We start from the raw sequence: 18,785 nt of genomic DNA, 5'->3' as shown, positions 1-18,785 counted from the left end.
ATTCTATAAACTTTTGTCTTACAGATGTAAACAATTGAGATACTGGCAGTTTACCGATAATATAATAATGCTAAATAATTTCAAGAAATTGAATGATTAAAAATTTCTATTGTGAAGTTTAAATGCTTTTTGGAAGAGTTATATTTCCATAGAATGTGAAAAGTAGATTATAGGATTGTTTAAGTCATCATCTCTAACCCTGCAGTTTGAAATTCTATTGTTAAAAAAAGCAACTTTGTGTGTCTTTTGTCCACTAATGTCAACATCAATTTTCCTTCCACTTCTTACAGTAAGGACTTAATTGTTAATCTCCATTTGCAGTATGGGATAATATATTGGAAAGTTTGTTTCCATTTTTTGTGTAGAATGCATTTGCATGGCAATATTTAATGTTTATTTATTTAATTATTAATAACAAAAAATATCACCCATGTTACAATGTCAGAAAGAAAACCTTTCTTTTTTCCGTGGTTTTCTTCTTTCGTTCACTTTTAGCAGAGGTGAACATGTCACATAATCATGTGAAATAATTATAAGAATTACTTTCTGGAATTTTCTATTGTCTTCCATAAGCAGTTTATGAGAAGTTTATGAGAAGTTTAACCTTCTCAGAACAATCACACATCAATTGTAACCAGGAATTTGGTTTGTTGTCCATTACTTCTTTTTTATTTTGAGAAAGTAGTCAGGATATTTGCCATCTTGGACTTTCATGGGAATATATTGTTCATTGATTAAACAACTGCTATCCAATTGTCCAGAATACAGGGTGTAAGAGAAAAGTCTTGTGGCTTCAAACTGTTAGGCATATACCATGGATGTTCTGCTTTCATTATCCTACTTCAACTAACTCTTTTCAATAAGTACACATCATGGTCTATCTTAAAGAGAGGTAGTCACCAGGCCACAGTAGGTGTCAAAATAATCTTTATTAGCAAAGTAATTAACATTTTGGGAGTGGCAAATGCTTACATTTTCCCCCTGCTACTTAAGATGGGATTTAATATATTTTTCTGGGGACGTGACCTCACACCATTGTGGCATTTAGTGGAGAGGAAGAGAAAGAGGATTTGGGTACAATAATTCTTTATGCAGTGCTGTCATATAATGTCATCAAAAAGAAAGATGACACTCTTATACAAAAAGTGTAATCTGATTTTTTTTTCTTCTTAGAGGATATTCTAAAATTGTGCTTATATCAAGGAAATTTGTACAAAATGTGTTACACATACATATATTTTGCATAGTGGTTTAAGCAATATCTGGGGTAGTTTTAATCCAAAAGGAACTGTTTTGTTGCAAATGCATAATAGTAATCTTCACATTTCCTAAAACATAATGCAAACCTACATAAATCTTTACTGTTGCAAAAACCTGGGAAAGATACTTCTGGAATTTAACTATTGCTCCTGGCTCTTTTTTGAGCCTTGGGAGAGAAACATCACTTCCACTTTATAGATTACTAGATAGAATGTGGGAAAATATTTATCTATGAGACTATGCTCAACAGTGTTTATTACAGGATACTTAAGATCCGACACTACTGTACAACAAATTTACATCATCTCTCAATGTGATCCTCTGCCTTATTTTTAGTTTAACTAAATTTGGCAAGACTCTCCTTTTTAACAAATACATATCGAACTGGAACTACAGACCAGAGTGTACATCTTAATTTATTGAAGGGGAGAGTGTCATAGAATTAAAAAAGAGAGTCTAAGAAGGGCTGTTAACAAAAACATTGTCAATCAGATGTGCAGTTCACAGTTTTACAAAGGACTACACTGCATATTTTATACTTTCATTGAATGGTTTTCCTTATATTTACATCCCTACAAGAAAAAAAAATAGAATTTATAATCTCACTTTATTTTTGGGACAAATATTGTATGCAAAAATTATATCATCCTTCCTAGGGTCACACATAATTAATAAAATCCTAAAATAGTAATTGTAACTATTAACAAAAGAAATATTCATTCCTGGTACTCTCTAACCCAGTTATAATTGGGTGAAATTCTTAGCAATTTCCCCTCCAGGCCACATTTAGCATTACTTATTTATTATTTTACAGACATGTTTCTCTTTTCACTATTATTAGGTATCTACAAATACTGATAGATAAAACTTTCAGCATTCATAGGATCTGCTGTTAATGCATGTCAAATCCGAATTGATTTAGACTTGCCCACAACTGCATGTAGTGTGACAGCATACCTAACGTGTGAAGTGGATGATGTGTAAGTGTAGGTTACAATTGGCTACAGGAAGGCCATCACACACACCTCCCAAATACCAATTGTGTTTTGCAGAGGGGCATGTCCTGCATGCTGAGTGGTTTTCTGTTTAGCAGAAAAGCACAGAATGAGCATCTGCAGAAGTATAAATGCAGCAGCTATGAAACCAAGGAAATCCACCAGCATGTTTATGTCATTGTTCTTGGAACGGAGGGGGGATGTTCGACTTCTCTGTGTTAGAAATCAATGAAGTCAATTCTCTCTTAAATTGCCCTTTTCTCACAGAGCAGAACATAGTTACAGTACGCTGGAAATATCCTCCAAGTGTAAGCAGTAAACCCTATATACTAAATAACTTAGCAATTCAGCTCCTCTTTGCTTGGCTTTCTGTGCACTTGGATTCTTAACCTATAGGAAGGAGTGGGTCAGAGAGATGTCTCTGAATGTCCAAATGCTCAGATGTTGCCTCAAGGTGTTCAGGGAGAGAATGGAAACGAGATCCTTGGAAAAGTTTCTGGTTATTAGGTATCCTCCAGTGGGGTTCTTGTTTTGACAGGAACTGTGGATAAAGCTCTTGCTGGGAATTGATTGCTACAGTATCATTTAAAGCCAGTGACAGAGGTAAACCACTTGACAACAAATTCCTAGATTTTACTGCTTTTCTTCCAATTTCACAATAATTTGGAATCTAGTGAGGAAAGAAAAATAAAATCATACTTCCAGTAATATATTTGTGTGACACAGAATCTCAACAATAACATGAAAACTCAGTGCTTAAGAATCTATCATAACTAAAGAAATATAGTTGGAGAAGCATTATGATAATAAAATTAAAGAGAGGTGTGCTACCCTTGGTTTATGGGCTACATGTGGGTCTTGCCACCAGAGCAATTTCAGATGGTGAGCTGAAATTTGGTGGCAAAATGGTCCAATTTTGATGACCCTTTTTCACCTCCCTATTTGCATACTATGGATTTGAAGTGAATATTTGATGAACTAACATCATATTTATTTGCATATAACCAAAAAACATGCATATTAGAGGTATAATTTAAAGAAAACTCAAACTGAAAAACGATGAGCTTGTGGTGGAAGGGGACCATTTAAAAAATTAAACAATTCTGAAATCTTGAACTTTTGTGGCTACTATTATAGGCAAACTTTAAAATCCTGAGTTGGTTCCTAACTACTTTAGAGTTAAACATATTTTCAGAACTACAATACAAATGTCCTCTTCTATTTTGTTACAAAGAAGGTTGCAATATTGGGCACATCTCTCTGAAAACCAGCTGTACTGTGCATATAATTAGTATGGGTCCCTGCATTGAACAAACAAGTGATAAAATACAGCAAAGGGGGGGGAAGTATAATACATTTGAGGCAGAATAGTTTTCTTCCTACAGAATATAGCTTTCTTCTCCCCACTTTCCCCCCTACTTTGTTAATTGAAACAGTTGAGAAGTTTATTGACTTTGCTTGCCTCAAAAAGTTGAGAACTAAAGAAATTAAAAGACTTGCAGCTTTTCTTTTTAAAAGATTGAATAGGAAGAACATCTTCTGTGGGACAGCTGTCTTGTTTATATATCAGTAATAAAACAAAACCTTAAAAATCAATTTCTAGAACAAGATGTCTATTTAAAGAAAATGTTTGATTTACGGCTCTGTGAAGTGCTTGATTTTTTAAAAATTCTTTACTGGAATCAGAAATTGCTACTAAAGACAAATAAATCTCTCTGGAGACAACTGAGATGGATTCACTAGATTTACAAATAGAGTTGAATGACTATTCAAAAATTGAAAAAGGCATTGTGGATTACTCTTTCAAAAGAAATGTAAGAGATTTATTGGACTTACTTACTTACTGAAATTACAAGTGAACTTCAAAGGTGATAAGAATTTTGTCAGAATAGGAAAGGATACTAGAAGGAAATAGGAGCCAGAATTTTATTCTTTACCATGAGGTAATGGATTAGTTTTTGATAGCTAAAACTTTTATTTTTGTAATATTTAAAAGTTTTAAATTTCTTTTTTGTAATATTTAATTGTTAAGAGAGGGATGAAGTGACCATAGATAAATAGAAAATAAATCTATATATTCATGCTATTAGGTATTTTTGCTATTTTATTGGATCTTTGCTGATTAATAAGGAGAGCTGAAGTTTATAGACCAATTTATAGAAAATGGAATGACTTATGGAATGAAGAGGGACTGGCTGTATTTTAAGACACAGTGATGAATTGTTAATGAAGCTACTTTTGGACTCTTTGCAAGAAACTAACAGAAATCTAATTATGATTTTGGGATTTGATTATTAGAATTACATGGGATTAAAGAAGTACCATATTTTTTGGAGTATAAGACGCACTGGAGTACAAGACACACCAAGATTTCGAAGGGGCAAATTTTTTAAAAATAGGTTTTGCACTCTGCAAACTTTCCCCAAATAGCCAATTTTTCATGAAAACGGGCCCATTTTTTTGCCCAAAAAATGGCATGCATATCCTTTAGGAGGCTTATAGAGTACTCCTGAGATCTTGGGGGTGGGGGGCAAAAGTGAGCAAAAAAACAGCCAGTTTTTCACTCATTTCTGCCCTCCTCAGTCCCCAGGAGTTCTCTGAAAGCCTTCTACAGGCTCTGCATGGCCATTTTGGTGAAGTGGGTGGAATTTCGGGAGGCAAAATAAATGCTGTATTCAGTGTATAAGACGCATCCAGACTTTCAGTCTCTTTTTTGAGGGAAAAGGGTGTGTCTTATACTCCGAAAAATACGATAATAGTAAGACTAATTATAGATTAAGTTCTATGTATTTTTTAATTTACCATAAAGCTGTATCCTTTTTTGTTTGCACTTTTCTCTTGTTTTTTGTATGATTCTTTTTTCTTTTTCTATTTTCTTCTTTAGTTTGTATGTATTGTTTAAATTTTTTTTTAAAAAAAACCATATTTTAAAAAGCCAAAAAAACCTGAATGTTTCAATTTTTTAATGCCTTCATCTTACCTCTTTCAGAGGAGTCAGTTCCTCTTCTCCCAGGGATGGATCAGGTTCGGTGTTCCTTAGGTTCATGCTATACAGAGACAAATTACGGGAGGAAGGCGAGATGGAACTATATGCAGGTGGCACTTGAGACAGCTGGCGCTGTAGCAGCTGCAGAATGAGATTAATGTCGGAAGACATCCTGGATTCTAGTCTATATGAGAGAACATAGTATTTTCCCCTGAGGCATTTTGATTTCTGAGGCAGTACAGAAGATTGATTTAAGAACAGTTAGAATTAGCATATAACTTTTTCAAACAGTGAACTATACAACAGTAAAAATCGTAAGTCTGATAACACCTTTTTCAACTAATAATCTGATTAAAAGATTCTATTCTATTCTATTCTATTGAAAACCTATGCCTTTTAATAAAATGTTTTGGTTGGAAAAGGTGGTATCAGAGTGTCCTAATTTTTGCTATACATAGGCTAAAAAGCTCTCCTACATTGTGCAACACCAAGAATCTTCCATTACAAAATTGAGCTTTATTTTCAGCTTCTAAAAGCTATTACAGCACTAAATTTGACTATTTTTAAGCAGCAACTATTTTTAATTATAAGAGGACCTTCAGATGCTGCACTTGTTCATCTGGGGTAGTGGAAACTCATCCAACACCAAAATGGTATAGGTAGTGTTCAATTTATGATTGTCTAATGACAATTTCAAGTTATGACAGCCTTGGAAAAAGTGACAAATGGCCTGTTCTCAAAATTATAACCATTACATCATTCTGAAGGTCATGTGATTGCAATTTGGATGCTTGGCAACTGGCTGACATTTATGACAGTTGAAGTGACTTGAGGTCACATAATTGTGATATGTGATCTTTCTAGCCAGCTTCTGACGAGCAAAGTCAGTTGGGAAGACAGATTCACATGATTTGCTTAACAGCTGTGGTGAAAAGGGTCCAGTCATGTGATGATTCACTTAATGACCACATCATTTAACAGCCAAAATTCCAGTCACAATTGCAATCATCGGTTAAGAACTACCTCAACCTATGTAAACTGTACCTCAACTGTAAAGTCTTAGAACCAGCAGGCCTAGAACTCACTCAGTCTTGTCACGGTTTAACTGAAATCTGTTGTTCCCATTCAGATACCAGATACCAGGATAAGGCATTCACAACATTTTTAAATTGATAATGGCCATGGATGAACTTGTCCAGAATCTTCATACGTTTATTTGTTGAATAGGAGAGACGAGAGCACTGAACTCGGCAGCATCATCTCTCATGCCCAATTACTTTCAGGAATTTGGGATGCAATGTTGATTTCCAAACCTATTAGAACTACAACATTCTTATTTTCAAATCACTGAGTGTCTGAATTTACCTGCTAAGCTGTGCCTGCAGGCATTCCAGCTTTGCTTCAATCTGCCGTGATCCATCCTCAGGGTTTAGAGGTGTGCCCAATGGGCTATGTACCAAGGAGATGTGCTGGAAAGGCTCCGACAAGAGACTGGGCTTTTTTTTCTCCCAGAATGTGAACAGGTTGGAAACATCCAATGATGTTGCTGGGAGTTAAAAGAAAAAAGTTATCTAGGTAAAATTGCATGGCATGGGTCCAGGTTACCTGAGGAGCCGTTTCAACCCAATCTGATTGGCCCGCCTCTTCTGTGCCAGCAGAGGAGGCAGGCTGTGGACCCTGTTGATTAAGGAATTCCAGCTGCTGGGGTCCAGAAGAAGAGTTTCTCTCTTGTGGCTCCTATTCTTTAGAACTTCTTTCCTTCTGCGATGAGATCTGCTCCCACCCTCCTGACCTTACATAAAAACCTGAAGACCTCGCTCTGCCAGTTCGCTTGCGGCTCTAAGTAGCAAGCAGCAGAGTATCATGCTGGACCAATAGCAGTTACCCCCCCCCCCTAACTTGCTCCCTCCCACTCTGCTTTTTAATTATGTTGTATTTTTATAGGTATTATACACACATATTTTTTATGGTTTTACTGCTTTTAATATTATAAGGGACAGTTTGCGGCAAGAAGGGCAGCAAACAAATTTAATAAATTAACAAGTAATTAAAAGGGTATGATTTTGTTTCAATATATATTTATGGTATAATTACATTTTTCATTTTAAAAACATGATAAAACCAATTAAACCAGTTAGTATAAACCAGTTTATACTAACAGTGTAAAACACTAAAACTAACAATGATTAATGAATTACAATAATTAGAGTTGATACAAAAGATCAATGGAAGACTTGTTTAAGGGTTTTTTTTTGGCAAAACCTGTCAAGTTTCCTTGTTTTTTATTAGAAATTATTAGTAATTTTGCACCGTGGGTACCACTTTTCAGCATGTCTATTTTTGAACTACAACCAGATGAATATCAGCAATACCTAAATATCAGGGCACAAGTATACTTGGTTTAAAATGATTCCCATTTATAATTCTTAAAATGTTATGTGTCTCTTTCTCATGAAGTAGCCTAAGTCGTTGTATTTAATCCTATCCTTGATTGGTCTTAATCGTTCAAAGTCTTGTTCTCTAAATTTCATTAGAATATTGCTTCTCACAATTCCCTCTCCTCAGTTTGCCTTGCCCTATTGATTTAAAAATTATATACTGTACACAAAATATATAAAGATGCTGTATCGTATGCTGTAGGGAGGAAATTAAAAAAAAACATTTATGCTAGTCTTCTCCCATTTCTGGAGTCTGAAACAAAATATCACGGCTTTTGCTGTATCTCAAGGGCTGCAAATTTTTTTAATGCTGCTAAAACGGGTTTGTTCCTCATTGCCAGCTGTGTCTGAAGAGGAAAACATCCTGGGTCCCCTTGAAGATATTTAAAAAAATCAGTACTGGTACTTTGATCTGTATTCTTTTTGGACATTTTGATAAGCACATACAGTATATGTTATTGAAAGGAAAGGAAAAGTGATTTTGAAAGTGAGACCAATGGGCATTTCTTTTGTCTTTGATCTCCTTGATTTTAATCCATATAACCGTGATGGTATACGTGCCAGAGCTGGCACACAGAGCGCTCTCTATGGGCATGCGCACTGGCCAACTGCTCTCTTCTGGGTTCTGGCACTCTGCCATGCGTGCATGCGCGTGTAACTCAGCACTCGATGCAAAAAAAGTTAACCATCACTGCTATAAAAGGACTGGCCAACCCTATTTTGGTGGTACATTTAGGTTAACTCAATACCTGAAAAGAAAGAAAAAGGAGGACAAATGGTGATGGGGAGAGGAGAACACACTAATTGTTTATCTTTTGGCATTTGCAACAAAAATTACAGTGAAAAACTGCAAAAAAATGGACTTGGACTACGTGAATGTATGTATATATATATGTGAGTGTGTGTGTGTGTGTGTGATATTTGTGCTTATATATATATATATGTTATATATATGTATGTATGTATGTATGTATGTATGTATGTATGTATGTATGTTATATTTGTGCATATATATATGAAAGTACATTTTCCAATGTCATAATGACTTTTATTTTAGTGGCATGAATGTCCTAGAGACAGTTACAAGACAAAATCTTTCCATACATAATTGATTAAGGTCTTATCAACTTCTGGCAGTAGCATAGAAGGGTACTAAGCAACTTAAGGCCCACTTCCAAGGGTGTTAGACAAGGATGCAGCTTGGCCCAGATGCAATTCAATCTTTATGTTAATGACATCTTGGGATTTCTCCATTCTATTAATGTTCACATGCCAAAGAACATTAACAGATATATCAACATTCTGTTGGCTGCAGGTGACATGGTTCTGATGGCATACTCCTAAGTAGGCCTGAGAAGATTAATGAGGGAATTTAGTGCCTGTTATGCTTCTAAATAAGATTAAATCAAAGGTAGTTGGTTTGAGGGAAAGACAGCCCAAATGCAACTGGCAATCTGATGGGGAGATATAAAATTTATCATATTTAGGGGTGGATATAATCTTAGCCAACCACTTAAAATGAAGTTCTACAAAGACAACCACAAGCTCTAAAATGCTTTGTATTTTAAAGATCCATAAAGCAAAAATTGTATCAATGTTAACATATGGCCTATCAAAGGCACCCTTACTTGAACAAAAGGTGTGCTTTTTAAGAACTATTCTACGGACCGATAGGAATATATCTGTAGTAGCAGTACAAGCAAAAAGAGGCACCCCTTCATCTATTGTCTAACAGTAATGAAAGTTTTTAATTATTAATCTAGTTTTCTCTCAGTGGAACCTGACGGAGTACCACAAATGTGCCTTAAAGAACAGATGGGCACATTTCAATTCTACCACAAGAGGGTCTCACACCGTGGCCTCTCAGCACAATACCTATCCTCAATCTGCCATCAGGCCATGACAATATTCAAAAAAGAGTTTCGGATAAACTCTTTGGATAAACTAAACTAATATTAAGTCACTTGCAAACATCAAGTTGTTGAAATGGCTGGCCAAAAATAAAATAATCTTCCAAAGAGAAAAATACTTGACAATGGATTTGACTCAGTATCATAAATAGCTCTTACCAGAGAAAGAGTCAAGCTGCTAGACTCTATGATCAAATAGGGAAGTCAAGTGCCATATCTTGAGAGAATGTATATTCATGGAACATTAGAAACAAAAGATATATATCCTCCTATTCAATTATCAATTATGTGCCTCAGCAAGGAATCAAGTCTTACAGACACTATTCAACAGAACCATAAATGGATCCCAAAAGATTACCTTATTTTTTTGGCACAAATATAAATGTAGTCAATAGAACTGTTGAACTGTTGAATTTATAGTCAGAACTGTCCAATATAGAATATGTTTTATAAAACACATTGGGGGTCGCATGTGAAACTGGTGAACTCACTTAAACACACGCTGTTTCTGAACTTTAGAATTCATTTCACCATCTATCTTTGCATTCTACTTTACTTTTATCTTACTCTTTTATTTTTATTTTATGTTACCTACTATATTTTAGTCTATTTTATCTCACCATAGCCTATTTTATCACATTTTGCTGTATCTTACCTTATCTCATTTTGTTGTATCTTACTATGGCAAAGATCATGGTTTGATATGGTAAAATCAACTAAGTATTCTGCTCCTACAATAAATTATACTAATACAAAGGATTAATTTTATGTCAAAGAGTTAACACTTATTATGTTAGCATGTTTATACAATTAGTAGTTATTAGAGAAATGTGACGTTGTAGAAAAATGCTACTCAGGAAAGAAAGCTTGTTAGATATTGAAAAGCCAGATAATGCTTGATTTTAAGGCTATGCTTGCCAGACAGAGGATAAGGAGGACATTCCCTTGTTTTGCTGGATGTTTGGAAATCTTAAGTGCATCTACTATGGGGGTTTCCAAATTGGATTTAACAGAACTATAAGAGTTAAATAGATTCCATGAGATTAAGAGTGTGTGTGTGTGGGAAATCTTCTCAATGCGGAATTTGGGGAGAAAGAATCCTCTCTGCTAGAGGCTAAGTCTTAATTTCTGGAATAGAAGGTGTGCTTTTAAAAAAAAATAGTCTCATGTGGAATAGGAGTTTCTTTTCTACAGGGGAGGAAGGGGAAAAAAATTTCCACAGGTGTAGACGAAGCAGGTTGATAACCTTGATAAAAGTCTGCAATAGCTGTTAAGAGAAAATAAAAGACAAGTCAGTCCTAGGAAAAGGGAAAACATTCAAAATCAGTCCACCTTGATCCTGTTTAGTGTAGGGATAGGGAAAAACTTCGGTTAATTTTCAAAATTGTTATTGCATCCTAGAACATGTCAGTAGATGACGTGTTGTTCTTATGAAATCTTCTTCCTGTCATAGCTTACCTTCAAAGATCTGACAGCAAGGAACTAAAGAAAAAAGGGTTTAATCCCCTGCAGAGTTTCCCCTCCCTTTAGACACTAAGGTATAGCACTTGTTAGCTGATATTCAGAAGCCCCACCCTTTTTGATTAAGGGTGTTGGAATTTGTTTGTTTTTTTAAAGGCAAATTGGTTCTGCACCCTGAAAAACTTCGAAGCCTCCTTATTTAGTGGGTTTCTCTCCCTCTGCTTCCCACATATGTACACAAAAATAAGTTAAAGTGTCTATGATTTTTAGTGCATAAGTGAAATTTTAGTCACACTAATTCTTCTCCAGGAATCAAACTACTCGCTTCCTAAAATTTTGTGGAATGTAGTATTCATGAGGCAAGCAACTGTGTTATGTCCTACACTAATTCTTTTCTATTCTCAAAATTAACATGTTTATAAAAATAAGATTCTTGAACCAGCCGTACTAGTTAATCATAAACCTCTAGTCAAACAGATTATTTCATTTCTACACCCTACATGAGCAATAGTTACCCATACCTGCGTAGGCTAGATTTTCTTCAGTTACCAGTTGACTGGCCTTGGTGCCGTCAGTGACCAGGTTTACCACAGTTGGGACAAAATCATTGTTTTCAGTATCTGTGAAAGGATCAACCTTGATGGGATTGGGAATCTTGGCTTCTTCTTCACTCATTTGGGAGCAGGATGTTGTGGTGCTGTGTATGTCAGGATGCTGCACTGGTGTAAAATCAGAGTATCCATGACATTTCTCCAAGTCTGAGTTGCCTGCATCCATGCTATCTGAATCTGTAGTAAGTATAAAGAATGCAGAAAAGCCTCACATAGTCTGAGAATTAAATGATTAAATACTGATAGAATCTCTCAAACTTTTACAAATACAATGGCCATAGTTAGGCCATAAAAACATCTAGATATTTTAATATCCTGCATGATGATGAGAAATATAAAATATGTTAACTATTGTTTCACATTCAATATATAGATCAGCAAAAATCATATATTTTGTGCAGGTTAATTTAATAGCAACTGGAATAATATAGTCTTTCTAGAATCTTTAAGCCAACTATAAGCAGAGAATGTATAGAGTATTTCTGCATAGGGATTAATAATAGGAAAATATGTTGTTAAAATATATTAGTATATTGCATTTATCAACAATTAAATGGAAGAATTCCTTTATTTTTTCTTGTAGTCTTAGATGCCTTATTAAATAACTTCCAAATAATGCATCAGATATGATGATAATGAATGAGATAAATCATGTCTTACAGGTAGAGACTTTATAATTTGCATAAAAATGAATTCAAAGTCTGCGTTTCTTCTTTAATCCAGAGCATAACTAAGAGGCACACTAAAAAGCTATTTTTGCATTCCAAATTACACTTGATAAATTATAGGTGATAAATCTGGGTGAGTGACTGAAGTGACTGATTTGTCTTCATATACTTACAGTACAAAGCCTGATTTTCCAGGTGTTATTGTACTACAGTTCCTTCGCCCAGGGACTGCATTAGCTGGGAGATGATAGGAAATGTACAATTCAGCACATTCAGAGGGCCCAGATTGAAAAAGACTATTTTAGAAATAATCACAAGGTGGCAGTAGCGGACTTCCTACTTTCCTCCTAATCATAATGCCAGAATTTAGTACAATTTCCAAGAGGCTAACTCACCAATTTTGTTAGCTTGGCAGGGTGAATGTTTATGATGACGTGTTTGGTGATAGTTGCATGTGTAGTCTTCACTGAGGAAAGAACGAGGAATACTGTCTGCCTGAAGGGGGAAAAAAAACAGGGCAAAGTGTAAAATATGGTGGGAAAAGTAGTTCTGACCAACAATCCAAACTCCTTATAATTATCCCAATAGTAGTCAAATAGGTCAGAAATATTTAGATATGCATGTTTTAGAAAGAACATAAAAGTAAATTGTTCCCAACATTATGCATAAATCAGTGGTGGGATTCAAATAATTTAACAATCAGTTCTCTGCCCTAATGACCAGCTGGGTAAGCGTGGTAAGCGAAATGAGATTTCTTCCAACAACTGGTTCTCTGAACTGCTTAGAAAGTTAACAACCATTCTCCCAAATAGGTGCAAACTAGTTGAATCCCACTACTGGCATAAATGCATAAAATTGCTTGGACTTTGAATAGTTGAGTAACACTGTAGAACATCATAAAAATTATTTATGTATCCAAAGGTCTGCTAGTTAAATTAATGTGACCTACTTTCATGCCAGAAAAAGACAAACTATACTTAATTCTTCTAATACAATTCCTTTTTCAGGTCAATTTAGGTACAAGGAGTTAATATGGGTATGACTTTGGTTAAACTTTTAAAAATGCTTCTCTCTAATCTTTTTCATGTTCCCATATTAGATACTCACATCTCTCAAGTTGAATGTTATCTCCAAATTGCTCCAAAAGTTATCTGAAAAGGATGGGTACATGTCCAAAACTTTCAGGAGATCTTCCCGGTGAATCTTATGCAAGTCGCAATAAGTCAAGGCTCGTACATCTGCATTGGATTTTCCAGGTCTGGCATACAGACTGATAGGCTCTCCAAAGATGTCGTTTTTTCCTAAACAACACATGAACTCCTATTAAAGTATAGTAATTTTGCTGTTGCTATTTTGCAATTGCTAGAACAATTGTTCAGTCACTCCTTTGATTGGTCCTTGATACCTACTGACACGTTACAGTGGAAATATTACAGGAAATTGTACAAATACAAATGGTGATTTTTTTACATTTGCAACTCAGATTAGGATTGTAATCCATTCATATTAGAACTATTCATTAGTATCAGTAGTGGGTTTCCATTTTTTTTTTACTACTGGTTTGCTTACTCGCAACACTTCTGTGCATGCGCAAAAGCTTCTGTGCATGTGCAGAAGCATCTGGGTGGGTGGACGGAGCCTTAAACCACCACCACCACTATTGGTTCGCCTGATCCGGGCCAAACTGGGAGCAACCCACCTCTGATAAGTATTTTTAAAAATAAATATAAGAAATATAAAATACTTGTTTCTCAGGTATCCCATAGCTTACTTATTAAAGATAGGGAAGCACTTATTTACATTGCTGTTTCCAACTCCCTTGATCAATGTAGAAATCCAAATTTAAGTATCTGTGGCAATTGTCTGGGTAGCCTACCTTCATGATGAATGAATGCTTCAACTGTCGAACTGTTGGGACGCCCCCCCCCCCAATATTAGAATATGCCCCATTTTGGTCGGTAAAGAGCTGCAGGAAGAGTCCGTCCTGTCTCCCCCCTCTCCCTGCTAACGCAGGAGAACTACTGATCCAACCCTCAAAGAAATCCAGTTTGACACCCTTGCCTTAAATAACCTTTTAAAAATTCTGCTTGCAAAACAATGGCTACAAGTTGCTGTTTGTAGTTTTTATTCCAATCCAGCCAACTTGAAATAATAATTTAGCCCATCTTATTTTCCTTCATTCCTTTCCTGAATTGTAATTTTCTCCTTAAAATGATTATCAGACTATTTTTGCTGAAATCAGAATATTATAGCTATAGCATATTCAGAATATATTAAGCAAATTACCAAACAAAAAATGAATTGCAATAAGGTCACTGAAAAGACTTTATTGACAAATTCAATAATGATTGGTCTCTTTCTCTTTTTTGTGTGTCTTCAAGTCAAGGTCATGGTGATTGTCTGGACAAGTCCCTGTGGTTTTATTGATAGTGTTTTAAAGGGTTTTGTTTGGAAGGCCTAAGTAACTGGTCTAGGATCACTGTGTTAGCTTGATACCTAAGATAGAACTTGAGCTCATAGTCCTCCAAATTTTAGCTGCTGCTTTTAACCACTATACCAAATTAGCTATTGACTAAATAATGGTGCTAGGTAATGACTACAGGAAGACCTTGTTTAGTTTCCACAATTGGGACCAGCAACTCAGTTATTAAAAGAAATAATCACAACTATATTTATAATCTTATTTCAGTTTTCCATGGCTTTATAGATCTGCAAAGGTCATAAATGTAAACATTGGTCATTTTTTTTAGCAACAGATAACTTTAGCTTGTTGCTGAACAAGGCAGTCACTAAATGAGAACTACTTGTTCATTGTTTACAGCTTCTTACAGATCAATCTTCGTATTATCTGCCCTAGAAACTTCGGGGAAATCATGTCAGACTGACTGGTTTGTGGTTTCCCCATCTTCCTTTTCTTTCTTCCTGAAGGTAAGGATAATATTTGCTCTCCATCAACTGATACTTCTTCAAGATTTCTCAGTAACTATTAATGATGCAGCCAGACCTCTGATAGTTCCTTCAATATTCTAGAGTGCAATTCATTTGGCTTTGAAGATTCAAACTCAATCAAAGTTAATATATGTTTCTATCAATCTCAGCATTCAATCCTGCCCCTTTGTTTTTTACAATTTGCAAAAATTGTCTTTTACAATTATTTAGTGAAGCACTTTGCCACTAGAGAAGATTAAACCAAAATAATAATGAGCATTGCTGCCATTTTTTGTTATCCTTTTACCAAATGAATAGATGATATATCAATTATTTTCTTTCATATTTTATCAATTCTTTTCTTTCATATTTTAAGTAAGATTTATTTATATGTTTATATCTATAATCTATATGTATATACAGTATCTATTTCTATAGCTACACACCAGGGGTGGATTGCTGGCCACATTACTGCTGGCTCAGTGTGTGTGCAATTTTGCCCATAAATGGGTCTGCACATGTGCAGAACATTTAAAAATAAAAAATATAAAAAAACATGCTGCGCCGTACGAGGAACCGGTTTGGAGGCGTGGCAGGCCTGGGTTGCTTCCAGTTCCAGCGATCCAGGCTGGCAAACCATTACCGGTTCAGCCAAACCAGTCTGAACTAGTACGAACCCACCTCTGACACACACTCACACAAACACACACACACACACATACACACACACACACACACACACACACAGTATATGGATGGCTACAGGTTAAGAAGGAGAATCCATATACACTAAAAGTTGTACATTCTTGCCAGATGTAGATAGGATAAAGAAGTTGCTTTTTTCAGCTTCAATAGGTTATTGGAACTGTAGTGCCCTCTCCCTTAAGGAAAAATGGAGGGACAAAATTTACAATTTGATAGTTCCTCAGTGGCCTGATGATCAACCTCTACTTGCTGCAAAGGAACCAGTGAGTTGAAATGAATCCCCCTCCCCATTTTCTAAAACTATCCCCCATGCTGGAAAAATTTTCACCTAGAATGGCCACTACTATGTCCTCCCTGAGAATCTCAATGGAGCCACGTGAGATAAAGTAAAGAGTGGTAAGGACATCTCCATAATGCACCAGGGTATCACCAGGGGGGGCATGTGTTGTCCTGAACTTCATTGCCAAGGCACGTAAGCAGCCTTTGCTAGCTCCTTGGAAGGCCTTGCAATTTTGGAGAAGGGTGCGATTGAGGTGGAGGCTGATATCAGCCTGTAGGCAATCAGGAAATCCTTTCAGCACCTGAGTGAAATGAAAACAAGCATAGATAAGCAAATGAATTCTGTGAATCGTCTTGTATCTCAAACACATATTCTGTAGAGTAATATATTTAGGATGTGTTGGTTATATTGATGGAGAGAAATAAACTAGAAAAAGGCCATCTATAAATAAAGTTGAACTTGAAGTATCAGACAATTCATGAGTTGTTCAAATATTTCCAGATTCAGTTATCACTTCTAGAAATTAAACTTCTAAGATGGAATGCTCAACTGTTAACAATTTTTACTTTGTTTCATTCCAGATAATAACTTTTGTCAATACCGGAGTTATCTAGGATTTATATATAAGTTATCTATCTATCTAGACCTCATACCCAGTGATAAAAAAACAATTTTAATGTTGCTTGAACATTGCTATCAATCTCTTTTTTTCCAACAATCTAACTAAAACAACCATAAGTTCATTTAAAGACTGCTCAGTCTTTTGCTCAGAAGTCAGCTATGAGAAGAAAAAGCTAAATTAATAAGGTTTGGGAGCCTGTTGCTCAGAATCGGGAAAAAGGGTCCACCTTAGAATCATAACTGCCATAATCGCCACCTCATTGTGCTGTGATGGTGCAATGGTTATAATGCCACTGCAGACTAACTCACTCTTCCCACAGCCAGGAGTTCGATCCTCACTGGCTCAAACTTGACTTCTGAGGTCAGTAAAATGAGGACCAAGATTGTTGGGGGCAGTATGCTGATTCTGTAAACTACTTAGAGAGTACTGTAAAGCCCTATGAAGCTGTATATAAGTCTAAGTGCTACTGCTATTGTTGGAATGCAACAAACATAGTGGCACTAAAAGAGGTTAATTTCCAGTTCACATGTACCCATGAGGTGATGAGGAAAATAGAGGATTAGTCTGCTGCTATTCTCCAATGAACATGTACATTCTAATTTGATAGGTGTTTTTCTCTAATGAACTGTCACTGTAAATTAAATTATTTTCCTTCAATATCATCCATGTAATAGTTCAAATCAGATAAAGAAATTGTATTTATATATTTGTTGATGTATAATATTGAAATGGCTGCCCATCTCACAAAATATGACCCTGGGCGACATATAATGAAACCATTAAATGTGTTTAAAAACAGTCACTAAGTACAAACATTAAAATAATTATTAAAAGACTAGGAGATATTACAAATAATGAAGCCACTTCATGGAATCACCATTTCTTTGCAACTCCCAGGCCTATTGGTACAAACATTTTTTGACCTTCTGTAAAGTCAGCAAAGATGAGGCCAGTCTTGCTTCAGAAGGGCTAATTTAATTCTTTGGCAGATGGGCACTGCAACATACCTTTTTCTGATGGACTTGATGGGACAGGCAGATATAATGGGAAGAATTGGTCCCTAAAATTAACCAGCCCCATGCCATGGAGCCTTTAAATATCAAAGTCGTGTCTTGAATTGGACCTGGAAGCAATGCAGCTTGTATAACAAAGTTGTAATGTGTGATGCTTTAAGGACACACACAGCTGTCCACAAACCTCTGCATTCTGTTCCAGCTGAAACTTCTGGATATTCTTCAAGGGCAGCCCCATGTAAAATGTTCTGAGTGCAACCAGATTTCATTAATAAGAGAGACATACTCTAAATTATAAAAATATTATTAATGGTTGTATCTTGTAAAATGATTTACAACATTTATGTCTAGATTGATCTCAATAGTATACTGAAACTTACAGTCATTGCTTTCTCAAATGTTAGGATCTTCAACTGGAATGGAATATATAAATACTCATTTAAGCCCTAACCCAAGGTTGTTTCCAAAATTATGTTTTGCCAACATGCATATACTCCAAGAATCTAAAATTCAAATTTTTCTGACTCACCGCATTCATATCAATACCATTGGTGTAAGACCAGGCATGTTGAAAATATTCTTCAAGGCGTTGGCGTAGAGGATTAGGGATTTGGTGGAAACGGATGAACTCCTTGACCCTTAACATCTGGGTGTGGTAGCGAGCTGTGCCAGAGTACAAGCGCTGGATAATGGCAGAAACATTGCCAAAAATGCTAGCATACATGAGAGCTGAAACAAGAGGACAATTGTCAATATTGAGAGATTCAGTACAGAAAAAACATACCTAGTTTCACAGTGCCATTGAAAGACACATGTCAATTATTTCACAAAACACCCACTGAATGAGTACCAGAATACAAGGCAAAATTTTATTATTGAGATGTTATGAAAGTTGTGTATGTGTTGTT

At 35.6% G+C, this 18,785-nt stretch overlaps 1 protein-coding gene across 1 annotated transcript in view; it reads right to left on the bottom strand.

Annotated features, from left to right (window-relative positions):
• Positions 1-498: 498 nt before the first annotated feature.
• The window catches only part of KCNH6 (potassium voltage-gated channel subfamily H member 6), a 93,969-nt gene continuing 75,682 nt past the window's right edge, over positions 499-18,785 (bottom strand). The window contains exons 7-14 of the mRNA XM_032234494.1: positions 18,407-18,606; positions 16,291-16,543; positions 13,437-13,630; positions 12,725-12,824; positions 11,572-11,838; positions 6,607-6,787; positions 5,236-5,425; positions 499-2,925 (exon numbers count right to left, since the gene is read on the bottom strand). Of these exons, the coding sequence (XP_032090385.1) occupies positions 2,641-2,925; positions 5,236-5,425; positions 6,607-6,787; positions 11,572-11,838; positions 12,725-12,824; positions 13,437-13,630; positions 16,291-16,543; positions 18,407-18,606 (1,670 nt within the window). The 3' untranslated portion in view covers positions 499-2,640. The remainder of the gene's footprint in view (positions 2,926-5,235; positions 5,426-6,606; positions 6,788-11,571; positions 11,839-12,724; positions 12,825-13,436; positions 13,631-16,290; positions 16,544-18,406; positions 18,607-18,785) is intronic.

The sequence above is a fragment of the Thamnophis elegans genome, chromosome Z (assembly GCF_009769535.1).
Source record: "Thamnophis elegans isolate rThaEle1 chromosome Z, rThaEle1.pri, whole genome shotgun sequence".
In the NCBI taxonomy this organism is placed as follows: domain Eukaryota; kingdom Metazoa; phylum Chordata; class Lepidosauria; order Squamata; family Colubridae; genus Thamnophis; species Thamnophis elegans.
Note: the sequence above shows the minus strand (reverse complement) of the source record. Positions and strands in the feature narration are given on the sequence as shown.